The sequence below is a fragment of the Diuraphis noxia genome, unplaced genomic scaffold (genome assembly GCF_037042655.1).
Source record: "Diuraphis noxia isolate RWA-SAM2 unplaced genomic scaffold, SU_Dnox_SAM2 contig0001, whole genome shotgun sequence".
NCBI lineage: Eukaryota > Metazoa > Arthropoda > Insecta > Hemiptera > Aphididae > Diuraphis > Diuraphis noxia.
Genome location: NW_028301711.1, coordinates 65,389,384 through 65,409,189, shown reverse-complemented (window position 1 = coordinate 65,409,189; position 19,806 = coordinate 65,389,384). Strand labels below are relative to the sequence as shown.

The window sequence follows — 19,806 nt, the reverse complement described above, 5'->3', positions numbered from 1 at the left end:
GGTAATCGAAGTACATCTTTATTATGTGTAGGTTAGGTTAATTATTATTTTATTATAAGTTGTGCTGGGGCTTCTGCAGTCGGTGGGCCCCAGTGATCGACGCTCTTCCTGCCGCCGGAGGTTGTTGAGTCACTGCGTGCACGTAGTTCTATATTCTAGAATGGGGAGGGAGGGTTATTTTGAATTGTGCTTTACTATAAAATCGGTACCAGTCTTGCCAATGGTACGGTATTTGTCGGGGGATTACGGTAATTTCATACTCCGTACGGCCGGAGTACGGTCACCCCATAATAGACCAAATATTACGGTAAATTCAAAAAAAAAAAAATTAACCATATTCGTAGTAATTATTTTGTATTTTATTTTATTTTTATATTATTATTATGTATTAATAGGGCCGGATTTGACGGGGGGCTTTAGGTGCACTTGCCCCGGGCAACAGATGTTTGGGGGTATCCGATATCGAAATACTAAAAAAAAAAAATTAAATTTATATAATATTGAACTTAGAACCTGACTCTGACATTTAATCATGATATTGTGTGGACTGGACTAAGATGGTGCTTAGTTTATCCCTAGTTAAAAACCATAGAATTTCCCCTTAAAAGAAAACAGAGTTAATCAGATACATTTTATATTTAGCTTTAAGTAATATACAAGAACATCTTAACATAAGGATGTTAAGATCTTTATTGGTGCGATATTAAGATAAGACCAGAGAAGTAAAAGGTGTTATAATATATATATATAAAATGTAACAATTGTTGAAAAACTGGTATTTTACAATATCCTAATTAACTATAAAGTGACATTGATACAATAAACCGCAGACTATAACATAAAAGCTGATATTACCTATATTAGTTACTTACAGTATTCTATACCCTGTTTAACAAATAAGTGGAGTTATTTTTTTTTAAATATGAGTGACAATGACTCAAGTGATTATGATGAGCGTCCTGTACGGTGTATTTCTGGTCAAGTGACAAAAAGATTGTGCCATAAAAAACAAAAATTCCGTGAAGATTGGACGAGAATGGAGTGTTTTAAAAAATGGCTAAACCCTGTGAAAGATGATGTTATGAAAGCATATTATTGCAGTTTTTGTAAAATTCATATGATTTCAGAACTTTCAACAATTAAGAAGCATGCAAATACATCCAGACATAAACTCAACTTTAAATCTATGACAGGTTCGAAATCAATAATATCTACATTCCCAAAAATTGACGAAACAGTTATCCGAAAAAATAATGCAGTTAAAGTAGCTGAAATTAAACTATGTGGTTTTTTATCAGAACATAACATATCATTCCTAACTGTAGATCACCTCAGCCAACTTTTAAAAGAATGTTTTGTTGACTCAGAAATTGCTAAAAATATAAATTTAAAAAGAACAAAAGCAACTAATATTGTTAAAAATGTAATTGGAAAATGCCACAAAGAAGAATTAAGAACACTTTTAAACAACAATCATTTTAGTATAATTATTGATGAGAGCACAGATGTTGGAACAATAAAAACAATGTGTATCTGTGTTCGGTTTTTTAATCCGACAACAAAAAAAATAGAAACAATGTTTTGGAGTTTAGTTGAAGTATTTAAAAACTCTGAGTCTGCCAATGAAGGTGCTACAGCACAAAAATTATACGCAGAAGTTATTAAATCTTTTAAAGACGAAAAAGTGTGTCTTAAAAATGTTATTGGTTTTGCTTCTGATGGATGCAATACTATGATGGGCGCATGGAAATCAGTAGCCAGTAGATTTTTGGAAGACTTCCCAGGTGTAATGATTCAAAAGTGTATTTGTCATTCCTTAGCTTTGTGTGTCAGTGAAGCATGTAAAGTACTTCCACGCAGGTAATAACCCTACATAAACATATTATTATATATCAATGTTTTTTAAACATGTATAATACATTGTAATATTCATCAAAATATTTAATGTTAAGATGTGAAGACTTAGCTCGAGATGTTTACAACTTTTTTAAGTCAAGTTGTAAGAGATATGCCCAATTGAAAGAGTTTCAAGATTTTTGTACTGTAGTGCCAAATCACTTGCTTCGGCCATGTCAAACTCGTTGGCTATCTTTAGAAATGGTGGTTTGTCGTATTTTAGAACAATGGCAACCACTTAAAATGTATTTCACTCTGCATAGGTTTGTATTTGATTTTCCATCGGCACTTACAACCTATAAACATAAGTACAAAACTATATTCTATTTTCATTGATACAGATTTGATGAGCGTGTAACAAGTGGAGAACACATATATAATTGCTTACACGACCCACTTCTACTTTTTTTAAAATTTTTAGAATGGGTTCCACCAAAATTTGTCAATTTGAACAAACTCTTTCAAAGCGAGAAAAGTGTTATAGCTATATTATATTCTAAAATGGAAGAAACCTACACAGGTTAAAAAAATAATCTTGTCATTTAATAAAAACATTTAGAAACACATTTATAATTTAAGATTAATTATTTACTTGTTTGTTATTATTAGAGTTATTGTTTTCATATATGAAGAAAGTTCATAATCCATTGGATGTGGATCCAGATGATTCAACACTTTTTCTTCAGTCTAATGACATGTATTTGGGGATAGGTGTTTTACAGATGACCAGCCAACCAGATATTAGTAGTAATCATGATATGTTATCTGTATTCCATGATAGATGTAGACAATTCTTAATTGAAGGCTGTAAACAAATTAAAAAAAGGTGAAATTAAAATATAAATTTTATACTTACACTTACATACATCTAATTTGTGTTTTTATAAAAATTCTAGGTTTGATTTTAAGTGTGTGATTTTAAAAATTATAACTCACCTACAACCTGTTAATGTATTAGGAAACAACAAACTGTCTTCACTAGTTACAATTTTTAATGAAGTACCTAGAATACTAATCGCATATAATAACTCGGAGATACAAACAGTTGATGATGAATGGAGAAAGTTGCATGCTTTAGAAATCACTGATGATATAAAGCAAACCAAAAATACTGATGAGTTTTGGTATCATTTATATAATATGCAACGTGAAGGGGAATTTATTTTTAAAAAATGTTGCACACTTTGTTTTAAAAGTATTAAGTTTGCCCCATTCATCAGTTGACTGCGAAAGAATATTTTCTAAAGTTAACCTAACGAAAACTAAAGTTAGAAACAAACTTCAAGTACCAGCATTAAATGGCTTACTGTTGTCAAGTGAACTAATGAAAAGAACATCTTGTGTAAAATTTGAGCTAACGAAGTCCATGATAAGCTCTATGAATGTCACGATGTACAATAGACAAACTGTGAATGAAAAAGAAAACCTAGTAACCGACGAAACCGAAGCTATTTATTAGTGAACAGTGATAACTGATTATAGTGAAACTATAATAATTTAGCCATATTATTATTTAATTATACCATAATAAGAAATTATTGCTTATAACTTTAATCAAGAGTGGTAGCGACGAGTGCCGCTAGCATGGCATCACTGACGTAACTTATTTCGTATTGGTATCACTGCTAGATACCTGGTATAAGCCTTATCACATTTCTTATCACACTCTGGGAGAACTAGTAGCAAGGTGGATTTATAAATTTATAAATTTATAAATCCACCTTGACTAGTAGGTACCCCAAATATATCATATATATATAATATCAAATAAAAAATCAATAAGTACGGTAATATTGTTCATAGTACGGTAATTTTGTCATATTTTCCCCGCTAACTAGATAATAAACATTGGCATCACTGATCGGTACGTTGATCGATAGCGGCCAACAAACAAACACGTCTGTTGTGCCTCGTACAGCCGTAAATTATATTACCATCGTAGACGTAATATAACACCGATTTGTTCACTTTAATTTTCAAATCACCCACGAGGCCGTGTATTTAGGAAATACATTTTAATAATAACTTTTGTTTATTATTTTTATTTTTTTTACATACTGATTTTTTTTGTACTTTTGTGTTTAAGCATCAAAATGACAAAAATAAATCTTCAAAAGCTGATTGCCGTTTTGAAAGAAAACGGATGCGCTCCTTGTCAGTGGAAAAATTTAAAATGTGGTGATGACATCATCTATAAGTCTTGCAAAGCATGTTTTAACCAAAATACGTGTTTGAAAAATCGAATAAGGATTAGACGAGTAAGTGTACTAAACTTAATAAGTAACATAACTTTATAAGTAGTATAGTATTGTACATTTGTACTTTTTTACATATTATTATAATGAATCTAAATGAATAAATGCATATAAACACAATTTCATATTAGACTAGCTGATTCCCGTGCACTTCGTTGCCCGTTAAAAATACAGACTCTATAATATGATTAATTCGTCGTTTATACCAGGCCTAGTCATGATCAAAATTTCCCATGGATTTACCCTATCTTAATCTACATTAAAGAATTTTAACACGGTCAAAATACAGGACTTGAAGTATATTCAATAATATTATTTTATCGGATTTTTAGCTTTGTATAAGTGAAACAATTTTTAAAATTGCTGCCTAATAACAAATTGCTTATTTCTTATTCTTCCGTACCAAATTGTATAAAAATATATTTAATATTATTATTATTTCTATAAAAAATCTCAAATTTACATTAAAAAATTAAGGGCAGCTTATCAATATATAATATAGCCTATAGATTCATGGGATTTTGTAGTTTTCTGATGGTAAAAAAATTTTTAAAATCACTCAAATAGTTCCAGGGATTAAACTTAGGTATCAAATGAACAATTTTTCTTCTTTATTAATTTGTATGTGTATTGGTCTGTGTTATCGGTGTGCATTTTATCGTTCGACGATTATTATACATATAAGAAGATAGGATTTGAAAATATTTTCTGTGCATTTAAATATTTATACAATTATTATGGGTGACCAATGTACATAATATTATATTAATTAGACAATTTAAATTTTGTCATGTTATAGTACCAAAATATTGTACTCGGTTCCATAGGTATGCTCAGACTAGTCAGACTTATGTGACCAACTAACTTAAATTCAAGTTGAATTTTTCTCTAGAAAAACATTAGTTTTCTCTCTCTTAACTCAATATGCAATAGTCAAAATAACTATAATTCAAGCAATATCGTTTTTTCTATTTTTTATTACCTAATGGCTAATGTGACGCTAAACTAGCCTCAACTCTTAAAATCGACGTGAAAATATTTTTGAAGGTTTTTAATTTTGGAATTTTGCATACTATCTTTTTTTCTAAATATTGGATCAAAATAATTTACGAAATTTATTTATTTTTTATTATTAAATTAAAGTGTTTCTGACATACAAGGTCATCGAACTTATTGATATAATAAAGAATTTTTAACATCATGAAGTTGTTAAGCGTAAATTAATTACAATATATACAGTAAATTTCGAAATTTATTTTTATCTTTATAGGCCGAAGTATAGTATAGTCATAATATATTCTTATATCATACACAACTTTACAAATTGTATATTATGATTTTAGCAAAGTAATAAATCAATTAGGTAATAGGTATAAAATCGTTATTCAAACCTTAATTTGTTTGATATTAATTTATTACTGAAGTATTACTACTATTTTTGTTTTTTTTTATAGTATATTTACGGTGATAGAACTATAGAAATCCGTAAAAATCAATAATCGTGATCTTACAATGCTTTACAATGCTTACATTTTTCAGTAATTTCGCTAAACATTAATTCGTAGGTATGTTTCCTTGTAACAGTAAGTACTAAGTTGCAACCACTAACAAATAATGCATTATATACAAATACTATAATATGGTATTTACAAGTAGGTTGGTACATTGGTACATAATATTATTATAACCTTATCTAATATTTCATCGAACATCGATAATTGTACATCTTGCATAGATACCAAAACTAAAATATAACATTAGATGAGATTACCGCAAGGACTTTCCTGTAAAGCCGGATTCCCACGACTGGTGTACTTGGCCAATATTTGGTACTGGTGGTTACTTGCCATGCCGTCGGATCACCATACTTGTACAATTATTTGTCACTGGTGTCGTTCCCGGCGAGTGTCGGTAAATGTGACACAAGTCAAAGAAACGGCCAATATACTTGTACTACTGATCCCACGAACGGTTCGTGTTGTCCAGGAAAAACAGCAGCATGATAACAACTTTGGTCCAGTGGCGCCAAAGTTTATAGGTATTAATAATATAAAATATTATGTAATGTAATAATTTTTTTAACGTACAATGTCTTATATTTTTTTTACAACAAATGAATGGGGTTTTATTAGGCCAAACATTACATTCGAGATATTCAAGTACTTCTATTATTGATCATATAGCTACTAAAATGAGAAATAAAATTGTTCAAAATATTATAGAAACCAATTCAAAGATTTCTATATTAATTGATGAATCAACAACAAATAGTTCATCATCTGGTATGATTATTTATCTCAAAGCCTCCATATCATATGATTCGCCTGTTTTTATATTTTTGGATTTAATTGAATTGAAAAGTCAAACATCTATAAACATCATAGACCAACTACTTGAATGTTTACATCAACATAGATTTACTGATATTTATTTAAAAGAACATTGGATATCATTTGTCACAGATGGAGCCAGTGTTCTTTTAGGAAAAACTAATGGAGTTGCTGCACGCTTAAAAGAAAAATTTCCAATAATATTTAGTTGGCATTGCATTAACCATAGGTTAGAATTGGCAGTTAATGATGTGTTAAAAGATATTACAGCAACGTATCATTTCAAATATTTTCTGGACACATTATATTCTTTGTATAGTCGATCACCTAAGAACCAAAACGAATTAAAATTGCATTGTGAAAGTTTAAATGAAATATTTTTAAAAATTGGTCGAGTACTCGATGTTCGTTGGGTTGCTAGCAGCTATAGAACTGTAAAAGTAGTTTGGAAGATGTATCCAGCTTTATACAAACACTTTAAAGAAGCTTCTGAGGATAAGTATCGTGATCAAAAAACTAGATCCAAGTATAAAGGTCTTTGTAAACGGTTGGAAAGCTTACAATTTCTTTCAGACTTGGCACTTATGTGTGATGTGTTGTCTGAATTATCTCAACTGTCATTAGATTTGCAAAGTCAGGATGCAACTTTGATACAAGCTGATAAAAAAATTAAAAGAACTATTAGAGTAATTGATTCTTTAAAAACTATCAATGGTGATTATTATGCTGAAGCAGTCGAGGCTATCGAACAAATGATGTTTAAAGATATCCCTTTAAGTAATAATATTCAATTAGTATGTATCAATAAAAACCAATTTATTACAAGTATTATTAACAATTTAAACATGAGACTATTAGATAATAATGAAGAAGATAAAATAATCATACAAGATATTCAAATTTTAGATAAAAAAACATGGCCAGCTGATGTAAATATTCGTTTTGGTGAACAGGAAGTAAAACGACTTTGTAACAGATTTCTTTTAAATCAAGAAAAAACATTAAGAGGATTAAGAATATTAATCGACGAAGAAACCAATGAAATTGAAGAACTAAATGAAATAAATAATTTGATAAAAACGATCCCATGTTCTACAGCAGAATGTGAACGTGGATTTAGCTTAATGAATATTATTTGCACTGACATACGCCCAAGATTGACAATTCACAATATTTCAAATTTGATGATGATTAACATTAATGGTCCACCATTGAGTATATGGGACCCTGAAGACTATGTCAAAAGTTGGATTTTACACCATAGAACAGCTGATGACAATAGATCCAGAAAAATAAATAGAAAAGAAAAAGAAAGTTTAAAACAAAATTTATGGAATATTCTATAACCTTAATTTATAAGTTTTTAATATTATGTTTATGTTATTATGTATTTGGTAAATAAATAAATTTTATAATAATATTAATTATTACACTGTTGAAGTTAATAAAATTTATTATTAATAATAATTTATATAGGTAATAGAACGGTGATTGAGGAGTGGGGGTAGGGGTTGATGACAAAAGCCCCCCTAAAGCTGCCTCATATTAAGCATACTCACAAATAATTTTAGGACTATATCCCTGGTAGGTACTTATATACTTTATATGATACCCACTCACCCATACTTACGTTTTTTTTTTTATTAAAATATAGGTACCTATTCAAAATAAATTTTTGTGATTAGATAATAATTAATACTTTTATTTAATTAATATCACAAGTTCTTCGTTCATTGTCTATTTTAGTTTCATAAATTAAATTAGATTTTTTGTTTGTTTTTGTGAATGAATGCGGGTTAGTTTAATTTTAATTTTAATACGAGAAATTGATTTTATTTATAATGATCAGAATAATCCAGTTATTTTTAGAAAAATACATAACGTTCATGTTTCCATATTTGTAATTTGCGACCGTCGTATATTAGTATTTAATATCAGTCATCAGTTTTCCGGTGTGCAAGGAACAACTCATTTTAGTACTTCACATTGTTAAATTAAATAATAATATGGAGTGGTCAAATGAATCTGTACTGGAATTTTTAAGACTATACGAAAAAGAATCTGTCATTTGGAATGCAAAAGATTTAAAACACAGAGACCGAAATGCAGTTTTCGATGCGTGGTCAAATATTCAAAAGTCTTTCAGTCTTTCAGCCAACAAAAATTAATTTTGTTTGAATTTATTTATTTCAAACCATTGCTATACTTATGAATAATTAAAATAGCATTAAGTAATTAGATTACCAAAATATTATACAATAATAGTTATTAGTTACCTATACATAAACACAAATAAAGAAGAAGAAAAAATAATGTTTGGCAATCAAATACTGTTAAAATATTCCTAGGTACCTACCTAATAAAAGTAAAAATTTGTGAACAAAATTTTATTCTTAAATCATAGTAACTCATTAAATATATTTTAATATTTATATTCATATTATTCATATTAACATTAGAAACTGTTTTACTTATAATTATAATTTATAACCTGTCAAATTGAAAATTTTCAATATTATAAAATACTTATAAAAAATATAATATATATAGTCTTAAAAGATTATTGACAATATGATATAATATAATATGAATGCTGAATACCAGTAGGGAATGTATTTAATTTTTTGGTTTCCAAATCGTTTCTGAATTTAGCACTATGGTGCTCAATTCAAGTGGGATATGTAAATACGCATCCCGCGTACGTGTGCGACGTGTATTTTCTCCCCACCACCCATAACCTCATCCAGCCACTACGTACGTGTGCGTTATTGTTATCATATTATTGACTGAGCCAACTGAGCCTGATACCGCATCCCACCTCCCGCATCCCACAACCCGCCACCGCAACCGCCGCCGTATATTTCCTGCCATTAGCATTATTCGATATTAAAATACCTATTAGTGAATAACTTAGTAATGACCGATTTAGTCACCAGGATGTCACCCGTCTTAACATTAGTCCACATCAATTAATTACATTATACCATTATAATTGAAAAATGACCCCACCTATTATAGAGACTCCTGACTGAAAGAGCCGTTTAGTCCGTCTGCTACGTTACACCGTTGTGCACGTATACGCTCAGTCTTTAAAATTTTTAGTGAGTTTTAAGGTGTGTTTGTCGTTGTTTTTGTATTACCTTATATTATTTAAAAATGTTTAAATGTTAACAGTGTCCGTCGGTTTTCACTCGTAAAGATAATTTAGTCAGACATGGAAAAACTCATACTGGTATTCATTTTCCATGTACTATATGTCAGTCAACATTCACATACAAATCCAGTCTCGCCAAACATTTGAAAAATGTTCATGGTATCGTACCAGCACGCGCGTTACGCCAGCCCCCCCACTTCTGAAAAACATCGATATTTTACTGCATATAATTGGTACGTAATTAGTATGAATTTGTACGATCATTTTTGGAATTTGTACGCAACTAGTTCATCGAGAAAAAAACATTTTTGTGTGGGGGGCTGGGGTAACGTTACTCCAGCCCCTCCCAACCACCAAAACACTGTTAGTAGAAACAATAGATATGCAAATAATTAGTACGTAATTAGTATGAATTTGTACCACCATTTTTGGAATTTGTACGCAACTCGTTCATCGAGAAAAAAACATTTTTGTGTGGGGGGCTGTGCAAGGTTTTTGTGAAAAATTAATTCAACCAACGGTACTACTTAGGTATGTACTTATAGTAAAATAAATTATTTAATATCTATAGTATATTAAAATATACTTATAGTTTATATAAGCTGATAGAATGTGTTCGCTCATTTTAAATACTTGGATAAATATTAATAAAATTTTCCTAATCCTTATTTAGGTGAAAATATTGAACACAGCAATGATGCTGGATGTACAATGGATATAAAGCTGTGTGATATTCCTCATGTTTTAAATATGAACACCATTTCATATGAACTACGAGGAGTGATACATTTTCATAGAGGCAGAAGTCTACTCCGGAATACAGTAGGACATTACACAGCTTACGTAAAAAGATGCGGCAAAAATTGGGAATTATTTGATAACCTTAAAAAAAAGCCAATGCCAGTTAAAGAAACAACAAAAGTATCATGTGAATTATTATTATACACTATTTAATCATACACTTTAAAGCAATAATAATATAATCCACAAACAGAGAAATTAATTTGTTTGATATTAGAAAATACAATTTAACTAAATATTATAAAATATAGGTACCTATAATTACAATAAAAAGCGCCAATAATAAATAAATTTGTTTGTAAAGTAATTATTTATACTACTGTCCTTTCCATAGTATTTATATTGTTACGCAACCATGACTAGGCTGGCAACTACCAGACCTTCATCATTCAAATTGTCACAGCCTTAAATTGATTCAATGAAACAATTGCATTGAAATTTTTAGTAATTGAGGATTAAACTTAAAATCGGATATAGAAAAATAAAAAAACAGATCTTAATTCAGTGACATAGATAACTAAAACTGACGTTGTATATCAGTGCAACCACGATACAGACCATAACATACAAATTAAGTTTGAGTCATTTTTTTTTAAGTTCCATTAAATTAAGCATAATAAAACACCCATTTTGAAAAAAAAAAATTCAATTGGAATCTTTACTGTATAACATATATTTTTTGCCAAAATCAAAGTTGTAATTTTGGAATTATCTAATTTTGTGTACCCACAGAGTAGTCAGATCTATAAATTGTAATAAATATTATTGAATCTAATATATACAATTCTCGTGTCATAATATGAAAAATGTTACCAAACTCCTCTGAAACGGCTGGACTGACTTCACAAAATGTTGTGTGTATATTTAATAGGTCTCAGAGAGTGATGTATAAGACATAAGCTATATTTCATACCTAGGTCCAACTAAAGAATGTGCTCAAACGGAGATTTTGAAATTTACGTTGGACATTTTTGTTTATAAATGGTTGCCATGGGTTTTAAAGCTGTTATAATAATTATTGATTGCCGTTAGTTTAAAATGGTTGCTATTGATTACAGTGGCGCCGAAGTACAAAATTAAATGTATGGCAAGAATCTCCAACAACCACCCACCCACCCACCCCCACCACCTACAACACAACCCACAAATAAAATTTGAAACCTCTCACAAACAATTTTCTACATACTCTTATTTTTTATAAGCTTTTTCTCCTTTTTCCAACTATGTAATAATTAACATAAATATATAATATACAAATTATATTGAATTGCCTTCAACGATAGTACTTACTACAAAATACAAAGATATAAACAAAATTCAACCTTTTATTTTATATTATATTATACAATATACAGTATTAATAATAATTATGTCCTTTCATAACAATATAAGTATTAAACATGTACTAATAAATCAAACATTTAGTTAGAACACTACTTTTAGCTGCAAATAACAAAATTACATTTTCATTATTAATAATTATATCTTGCTCACATGATATTTTCATTAAACTCTCGAGACGATCTTGTGACATAGTTGTTCTTAACTTTGTTTTTATAAGTTTTAATTTAGAAAACGTTCGCTCTACGCTACAGCTTGTTACAGGTAATGTAACAGCTAATTTTAAAACTAAATATAAATTTGGAAAAATATTAGCTAATTTAGCCAAACAAAATAAATTAAATAATTCCCTCGTGCTTGCTATGTTATGATTACCAATTTGTTCAGAATCTTTATCCATACCATCGTAACTATATGCATTTAACTCTAGCGAATCTTCATAATCAACTATTACATTCGTGTTAAGATACTTAGGAAGTACAATACTGTTTTCTATTTCTGTAAAATGTTTACAAAATTCAATATATTCTGTTAATAATGTGTTTTTATCAATTTGTGTGTACATAGTACACAAAGCGTCAAAGGCATCACAAGGTACAATGTGTGGATTATTTTTTACTTCTCGAATACGTCTAGATGAAAGAAGGGATAAGTCTTTTAAGGGCCCTATATTGGTGCTTTCAAAACGTCCACTTAACTCTGCTAAAAGAATATCCATTATGATATTGTATGTATCAATTTTAAATTTTTTCATGGGACAGGATATAATTTCATCTCGAGAAAGTTCACCTGAAATTAATATTAAATTTTGTAATTTAGAACAAACATAGTTTCTTAATAAATATAAAATAATTGATATTTATTTTGAAAATAATATATACCTGATTTTTTTGGAACACGTTTCGGTCGACTAGATACAAGAGGTAAAAAGTCAACAACACTATTTTCAGCAAACTCATCAGTAATTTTTAGCAATCTTTTAAACGCATCATCATTTCTAAGTTCTTTGATTCGGTGAATCACATTATTTAAAATATTTGTGGCCATAAGCATATCCATATCTTGTGATTGCAATTGGCGGGTGACAGGTTCAAGTATATCAAATATAGTTTTGAATAATAATGCTGTTAGAAGAAAACGTTGGGATGTAAGATATGATATCAAGCCACTGCAACTTGCACCAACTACTACATCAGCAGATCCTTCGGAATCTTTAATTTGGTTTAATGTTTTTAAAACTGCATTGTGGAATTTCAAAACTACATTTAATGCTGCTGAATGAGAACTCCACCGAGTGGTGCTTACTCTCTTAACTGCATGCGATGGATTTTTTTTACCTTCAATTTTACCACATTCAATTTGAATTTCTCTGAAAATCGCTGCTCTTTTTTTTGAACACCAAAGAAAAATATAGAGAGTTTCTAAATTCCCAAATAAATCAACAGCGTTGGAGTTACACGATACTGCTTGTTTTACTACCAAAGCTAAGCGATGTGAGTGACACCAAACAAATAATGCTTGTGGGCTTTCTGATTTAATACGTGCTTGGAGGCCTTTATAGTTACCACGCATATTGCTAGCTCCATCATATGACTGACCAACCAACTCTTCTTTCCAATTTAAATTTTCAGCTTCCATTACATTTACAAAAATATCATATACATTTTTTCCAGATGTAACTGGTGATTCCTTTACTGCTAATAGTCTTTCATGAATCTCACCGGTAACTTCATCAGCATATCTAAAAAAAACATAAATTAAACAAGACACTACTAATAAACAATGTAACTGATAACTGATATTATAGTTATATTAATTGTATTTATTTACCGTATTATAAATGATATTTGTTCCTTACGAGATTCATCAAATGTGGTATCAATTGATATGCTAAACATTTTAACAGCTTTAATAAATGATCGTACTTGAAAAGAAATATCTTCGGCAATAGCTTCAATCAGCTGATTTTGTCTTTGCCATGAAACAAAAGATGTTTCATGTTTTCCATTTTGTTGAATACGGTTTATGTGTTCCGCTAATGGTCCTGAATTTTTAGACATTAGTATAACTAAGTCCTTAAAATTACCTCTGGAATTTGAAGACCAATCCTCACAATGCCCACGAAATGCCAGATTATGACGTCCCATGTATATAACAATGTCTATAAGCTCTAATAAAACATTTCTATTCATTGCTATCTGAGTTTTTCTATTATTTTCAATTGAAGGTAAAATTGGTAAATTCTTTTGACGTAACTTAAATTTTAAAGATGATGTGACATGATCTGGAGTTAACTCATGTCTTTGAATAGCAAATGAACAATTTTTCCATTTATTAAATCCTTCTTTGGTCCAAGATTTTTCTAAATTACTATGCAAATTGGTTCCAAAAAGCATGCAATGTATACAAAAAATTTTATTTTTGCTTAATGAATAGGACAACCAATCACGATGGCATTTTGATTTATCAGGTAAAATTCTGTAATAATGTTTATCATTAAAGCTTCTCTTTATTTTTTCTTTGTTAATTTCAAATGGAAATATTTTATTAGGTAAATCATTTTGTAACGGTTGACAAGGACCAAATTTGAAGATGTAATCTTTAATTTCCGGTGACAAAAAAGACATATTAGCAAAAACTGCAGGATCATTTTTCATTATATCCATATCATCTACAATATGAGTTGACAGTTAAAAAATTATACTAACTACTAAGTAAATAGTTTTATGGTACTATAAAAATTATATTTAGGACTTTGTTATTCTAATGATCTATCAAATAAAATGAAGTATCAATATTATATCTTAATTAATTATAGGTAGTGAGCCCAATACAATTCACAAAAACATGTATATTTTACCTAAGTGGGTGTTACACTTACCCAACATTACAAGTAGCAATTTTTATGATACTATGATAGAAAAATACAGTATATAGAGGAAGCAATATACATATAATGATTAATATTATAAAAAGAGTTACTAATACTATCTGATTATCTGAAGGTTACATATATACCTTTAACCTATTATAAAACTGATAATAGGCAAAGATGCAGAAAATTCCAAATTCCAAATATATAATTATATAAATAGATACTTAAAAAAAGGGCGAATAATATAAGTACATACCTTTATTTTCCAAACATTTTTTTATCTCAGTATCTTGTTGAAGTTCACATTCGACACATTCTTTATGTACTGGTTCTTCATTTAAATCAACAAGAGCTAAAAATATGGATTAAATTAAAGATTGTCCTAGCTGTATATCCAATAAGGATATTTATCTTCAAAAGTTGATGAGTTAATTTAGGTGTAAACAATTAAATATTTAAAATGATATAAATAATTTAAAAAAGTTGTGTAATATGGATAGGCACATACCTTTATTTTCCAAACATGTGTTTATCTCAGTATCTTGTCGAAGTTCACATTTATTTAAAGATTCTTTATGTACTGGTTCTTCATTTAAATCAACAAGAGCTAAAAATATGGATTAAATTAAAGATTGTCCTAGCTGTATATCCAATAAGGATATTTATCTTCAAAAGTTGATGAGTTAATTTAGGTGTAAACAATTAAATATTTAAAATGATATAAATAATTTAAAAAAGTTGTGTAATATGGATAGGCACATACCTTTATTTTCCAAACATGTGTTTATCTCAGTATCTTGTCGAAGTTCACATTTATTTAAAGATTCTTTATGTACTGGTTCTTCATTTAAATCAACAAGAGCTAAAAATATGGATTAAATTAAAGATTGTCCTAGCTGTATATCCAATAAGGATATTTATCTTCAAAAGTTGATGAGTTAATTTAGGTGTAAACAATTAAATATTTAAAATGATATAAATAATTTTAAAAAGTTGTGTAATATGGATAGGTACATACCTTTATTTTCCAAACATGTGTTTATCTCAGTATCTTGTCGAAGTTCACATTTATTTAAAGATTCTTTATGTACTGGTTCTTCATTTAAATCAACAAGAGCTAAAAATATGGATTAAATTAAAGATTGACCCAGCTGTATATCTAATAAGGAAATTGATCATAAAAACACTCTGCGTGTACCTATCATATAAGTTTATAAGTAGGTATACAAATGTAAGTACATATAAAAAAAAACCTACTTAAAAATGAGTTACCTATAAAAAAGGTAATATTATAGTTTGCAAAAAATTAATTAAATAAAGTATATTTTTGAAAATAATTTTCATCAGAACATTCTTTATTAACTAACATATTTTTTTTATTTTTTTTTATTACTCTTTTTTTACTAAGTATTTTATATTCCAAATTCACAGTTGTGGGATAAATTAATGTAAAAACTAATAAGACAAGACGTATGTAATAGTACAATAAGCAGTATGAGATAGCCGATAGATATACATAACTAATAATAAATTACTCATATTAATATATTATTAAGATTTATATTTATTATTTAAGATAATACCTACCTATTTATTAAGATAAAATTATTTATTTGATATCTGTAGTTTTATTTTAAAAGAAAATAAAACAATTAAATAAATGAAGTAAGTACTTACTATTTTTTGCATCAGTAATTTGGTGAGACAATTTGCTTTTTTTATTGCTTCCAGAAAAAAAAGATTTTATGTCATGTGAGTTTCTTTTAAATTTTCGTACTTTACATGAGTTAACATGTCTACTCCAATTTAAATCATTCATTGAAGAACTTAATTTACCGCAATCACATTTACTAATATAACTCATATTTAAATATTTTTAGTAGAAACTATAAAGTAACTTACTTCACAAATCACAACTAGACAATTTAACTCTAAATAATATGGTTACTGGTTAAAGCTTTATAATTTTGTAAAGTTTAAACATAAAACAAACACAGTTAAGCAGTTTTATATAATGTCACAGACCACAGTATATTTGTATAATAGCTGGCTAATTATATTAGTGAAGGCGCAGTTGATTTTCTAAGATAGTGTTGTATCACAATCTATAGAGTATAGGAATCAATAGCTATTTATGGACACTATGTTGCATTGTTGATAACATAATAGATGGACGGTAATAATGTAGTATAATTAATTATGGTAGTGGGGTAGATGGTCGCCGGTCGGCGGATACCTTTATTGGTTGATGGTTTCTATTATTATTTTTGTTCTGTTCAAAATATTTGTTTCTAATGTTTCTATATACGATATCGGATATACCATATACGTATGTACATAAAATAAGTATACTCAATTCTTAAATGTATAAATAATAGTCGATAAGGCAGTATTAACATTCATATAATATATTAATATGGGTAATAAAGTATTTTAATTATTAAAAATAAACGTGCTTAAAAAGTCAAAACTCAAAAGACAAAAGTCAAAATAATAGAAAAAGTGATAACTAAAAATATAAACTAAGTATATTAAATAATAATTCATTTAATTATAAACTATTCAGTTAACAGAAATAGTACATGAACACTAGTAGACAATAAACTCAACAAAAATAACAAATAAGTCGCTCACTCTGACCTGAATACTTAATAAAGTAATGACTGACTGCTGACTAGTGCTAAGCAACTGACATCGATTTCTGCGCTAATAGTTGTTACTGTTCTTACTATTGATTGTATTATTATTTATTATGAACTATTTAGCGTTTATTGTTCAGGGTTCAACGAAAACATTGATGTTTAATACCAAATATTCTCAATGCCCAATGGGCAATATTACTTAATAATTTGTGATCCTATTCCTATTAATTTTCATCTAAAGACCCACCCCCCAGCCAAATTTTTATATGTATGGCAGCTGCCATACATAAACATGGACTTCGGCGCCACTGATTGATTATAGGAGAAATAATAAGTAGCAATTAATATTTTAAAGTAGGCTGAGTAGTACTAATAGCTGCTAATCGACGGTGTCCACTTTATATGCTGTCGCGCAATGCGATCTGAGGTTGTTTTTAGACTACCTGAACTGGCAAAGTCGATTCTGGCGGAACCGATAGGTCCCCCTAGATTGCATACCAATTGCACTTAATGCTGCAAGTTACATCAAAAAGGATTTGAATAATCACAATTTTATAAAGGGTTGACATTTTTTAAAGGCAACGAAGTGCACGGGGTCAGCTAGTTAATCATACAAATTACAATAACTGTTAGTCGATGTGTCATTATACTAGGTATAAGTGCAACCCACATAGCACAGTTCATATACAAGTTCGCCGAGGTGGTTATTATACTAATGTATGTTACAATGTGGAACATATTAAACTATATTTTTCAATTTTGTAAAAACTCTCCAACCATTTGAACGAAGCTAATTTTTTAAATCTTTTTTACGTTTAGAAATTATTTTGGGTTCAAATGGTTGGAGAGTTTTTACAAAATCAAAAAGTTTAGTTTATGTTTTATTTTAAACGTAAATCGATTAGAAAAGTAGTTTACTTAAGCGGCCGGAGTAACGTTACCCCAGCCCCCCACACAAAAATGTTTTTTTCTCGATGAACGAGTTGCGTACAAATTCCAAAAATGGTGGTACAAATTCATATTAATTACGTACTAATTATTTGCATATCTATTGTTTCTACTAACAGTGTTTTGGCGGTTGGGAGGGGCTGGAATAACGTTACCCCAGCCCCCCCACACAAAAATGTTTTTTTCTCGATGAACGAGTTGCGTACAAATTCCAAAAATGATCGTACAAATTCATACTAATTACGTACTAATTATATGCAGTAAAATATCGATGTTTTCCAGAAGTGGGGGGGGGGGGCTGGCGTAATGCACGTCGTACCAGCTCTTTGTCAACCCTATGCGCAGCTCGACCTACCGGCTGCATCGATCGATGCTCAACCAGTATGACAGTGTTATACAGATTGCCCCTCAAATATTTGTCCCCGATGTCCCAGCTGGTGGCTCGAACATGATGTCTGAAGACGAGATTTGCATGGCAGCAATGGACGAATTTGAAAATGAAGAAGTTCAAAACGATAATACAGATTAGTTAATTTTTTTTTTATTGGGGCCCGAAATAAAAGATTTTTTCATAACAAATTGTTAATAGATAGGTCAATAGATTTTTAAAAAGATTCGCCATCACATTTTATTTAATTAGGATCATGTATTTTATTTTAAAGATTACACTACGATCAATAAGGGGAAACGTGTCTCCGCCGCGAACACCGCGTCAACAGTTAGGGCCAAAAAAGCACGTATGAATTTAGTACAATCTCCAGGGTTTGTGGAAATCTCGTCGTCCGCGGCTCGAAAAGTCACCTGGTATTTCGCAAAAAATTTGACTAATGTTCAAAATTACATCGACTTTCTCCGTTCACTAAGACCTGCTCTGTCAGACATACTGAAAACTCGCGTTCAGGAACATCCAATGAAATTTAGCTTGAAGCTCGAGGCGACCTACAATCGCCCACGTGTAGAAAATTCCTCGGAAAATCGTGCATTTAAAACATCTGCAGTTTAAATGTTTAGAGAGTCTGATATATCAACAATTCTTGAGAAATCTTTTACAAAATTATTGATGGAAGAGGAGACTTATACAAGTAGAGGGAGTGGGTTCACGTTACAAACTATAGATGGATTATTATTGGTAGTCTATAAATATACACCAATGGGTGAGTCGTCATACATACCGTTGCCAGCATTTATAGACAGAAAACGGGCCACAATTAATCCCCAAAACGTGGACCAACAGTGTTTTAAATAGGCGATTTTGGCGAAGCACGTGACTGAGCAACCGGCAGTGGCGTATTTAAGGTTTTTCCGCCTATAGGCACTTTCCAATTTGCCGCCTCCCCCCTCCATCATTCCTAAAATTATTTATAAAACATATTTAAATATACAATTTATTATATTACAATATTATATTAAAAAATATACATTATTAATGAACATTAAATTACAAATATTAAAACTTAAAATTTTTTCTTCTACTTTTTCGGCAAATACATCAATTAAATCATCGCAATTTAAAGTCGACAGTAAATCCGCTTCGATATTCAATATAGCCAAACTATTGAGTTTT

General features: G+C 29.5%; 2 protein-coding genes and 1 pseudogene across 2 annotated transcripts; 2 read left to right on the top strand and 1 right to left on the bottom strand.

The window, feature by feature from the left end:
- The first annotated feature begins 922 nt into the window (after positions 1-922).
- On the top strand, positions 923-7,827 carry LOC149061319 (E3 SUMO-protein ligase KIAA1586-like). Its single transcript, XM_089214937.1, has 2 exons — positions 923-1,348; positions 6,256-7,827. The coding sequence occupies exons 1-2, from the start codon at positions 923-925 to the stop codon at positions 7,825-7,827; spliced, it is 1,998 nt and encodes a 665-aa protein (XP_089071063.1).
- A 1,810-nt stretch (positions 7,828-9,637) lies between these two features.
- LOC149061318 (uncharacterized) lies at positions 9,638-19,488 on the top strand (annotated as a pseudogene).
- Positions 11,744-13,837, bottom strand: LOC107172700 (zinc finger MYM-type protein 1-like). The gene is made up of 4 exons (XM_089220797.1): positions 13,608-13,837; positions 13,499-13,518; positions 12,659-13,408; positions 11,744-12,566 (listed from the first exon to the last, which is right to left on the bottom strand). The coding sequence occupies exons 1-4, from the start codon at positions 13,835-13,837 to the stop codon at positions 11,842-11,844; spliced, it is 1,725 nt and encodes a 574-aa protein (XP_089076923.1). The 3' UTR covers positions 11,744-11,841.
- Positions 19,489-19,806: the final 318 nt, after the last annotated feature.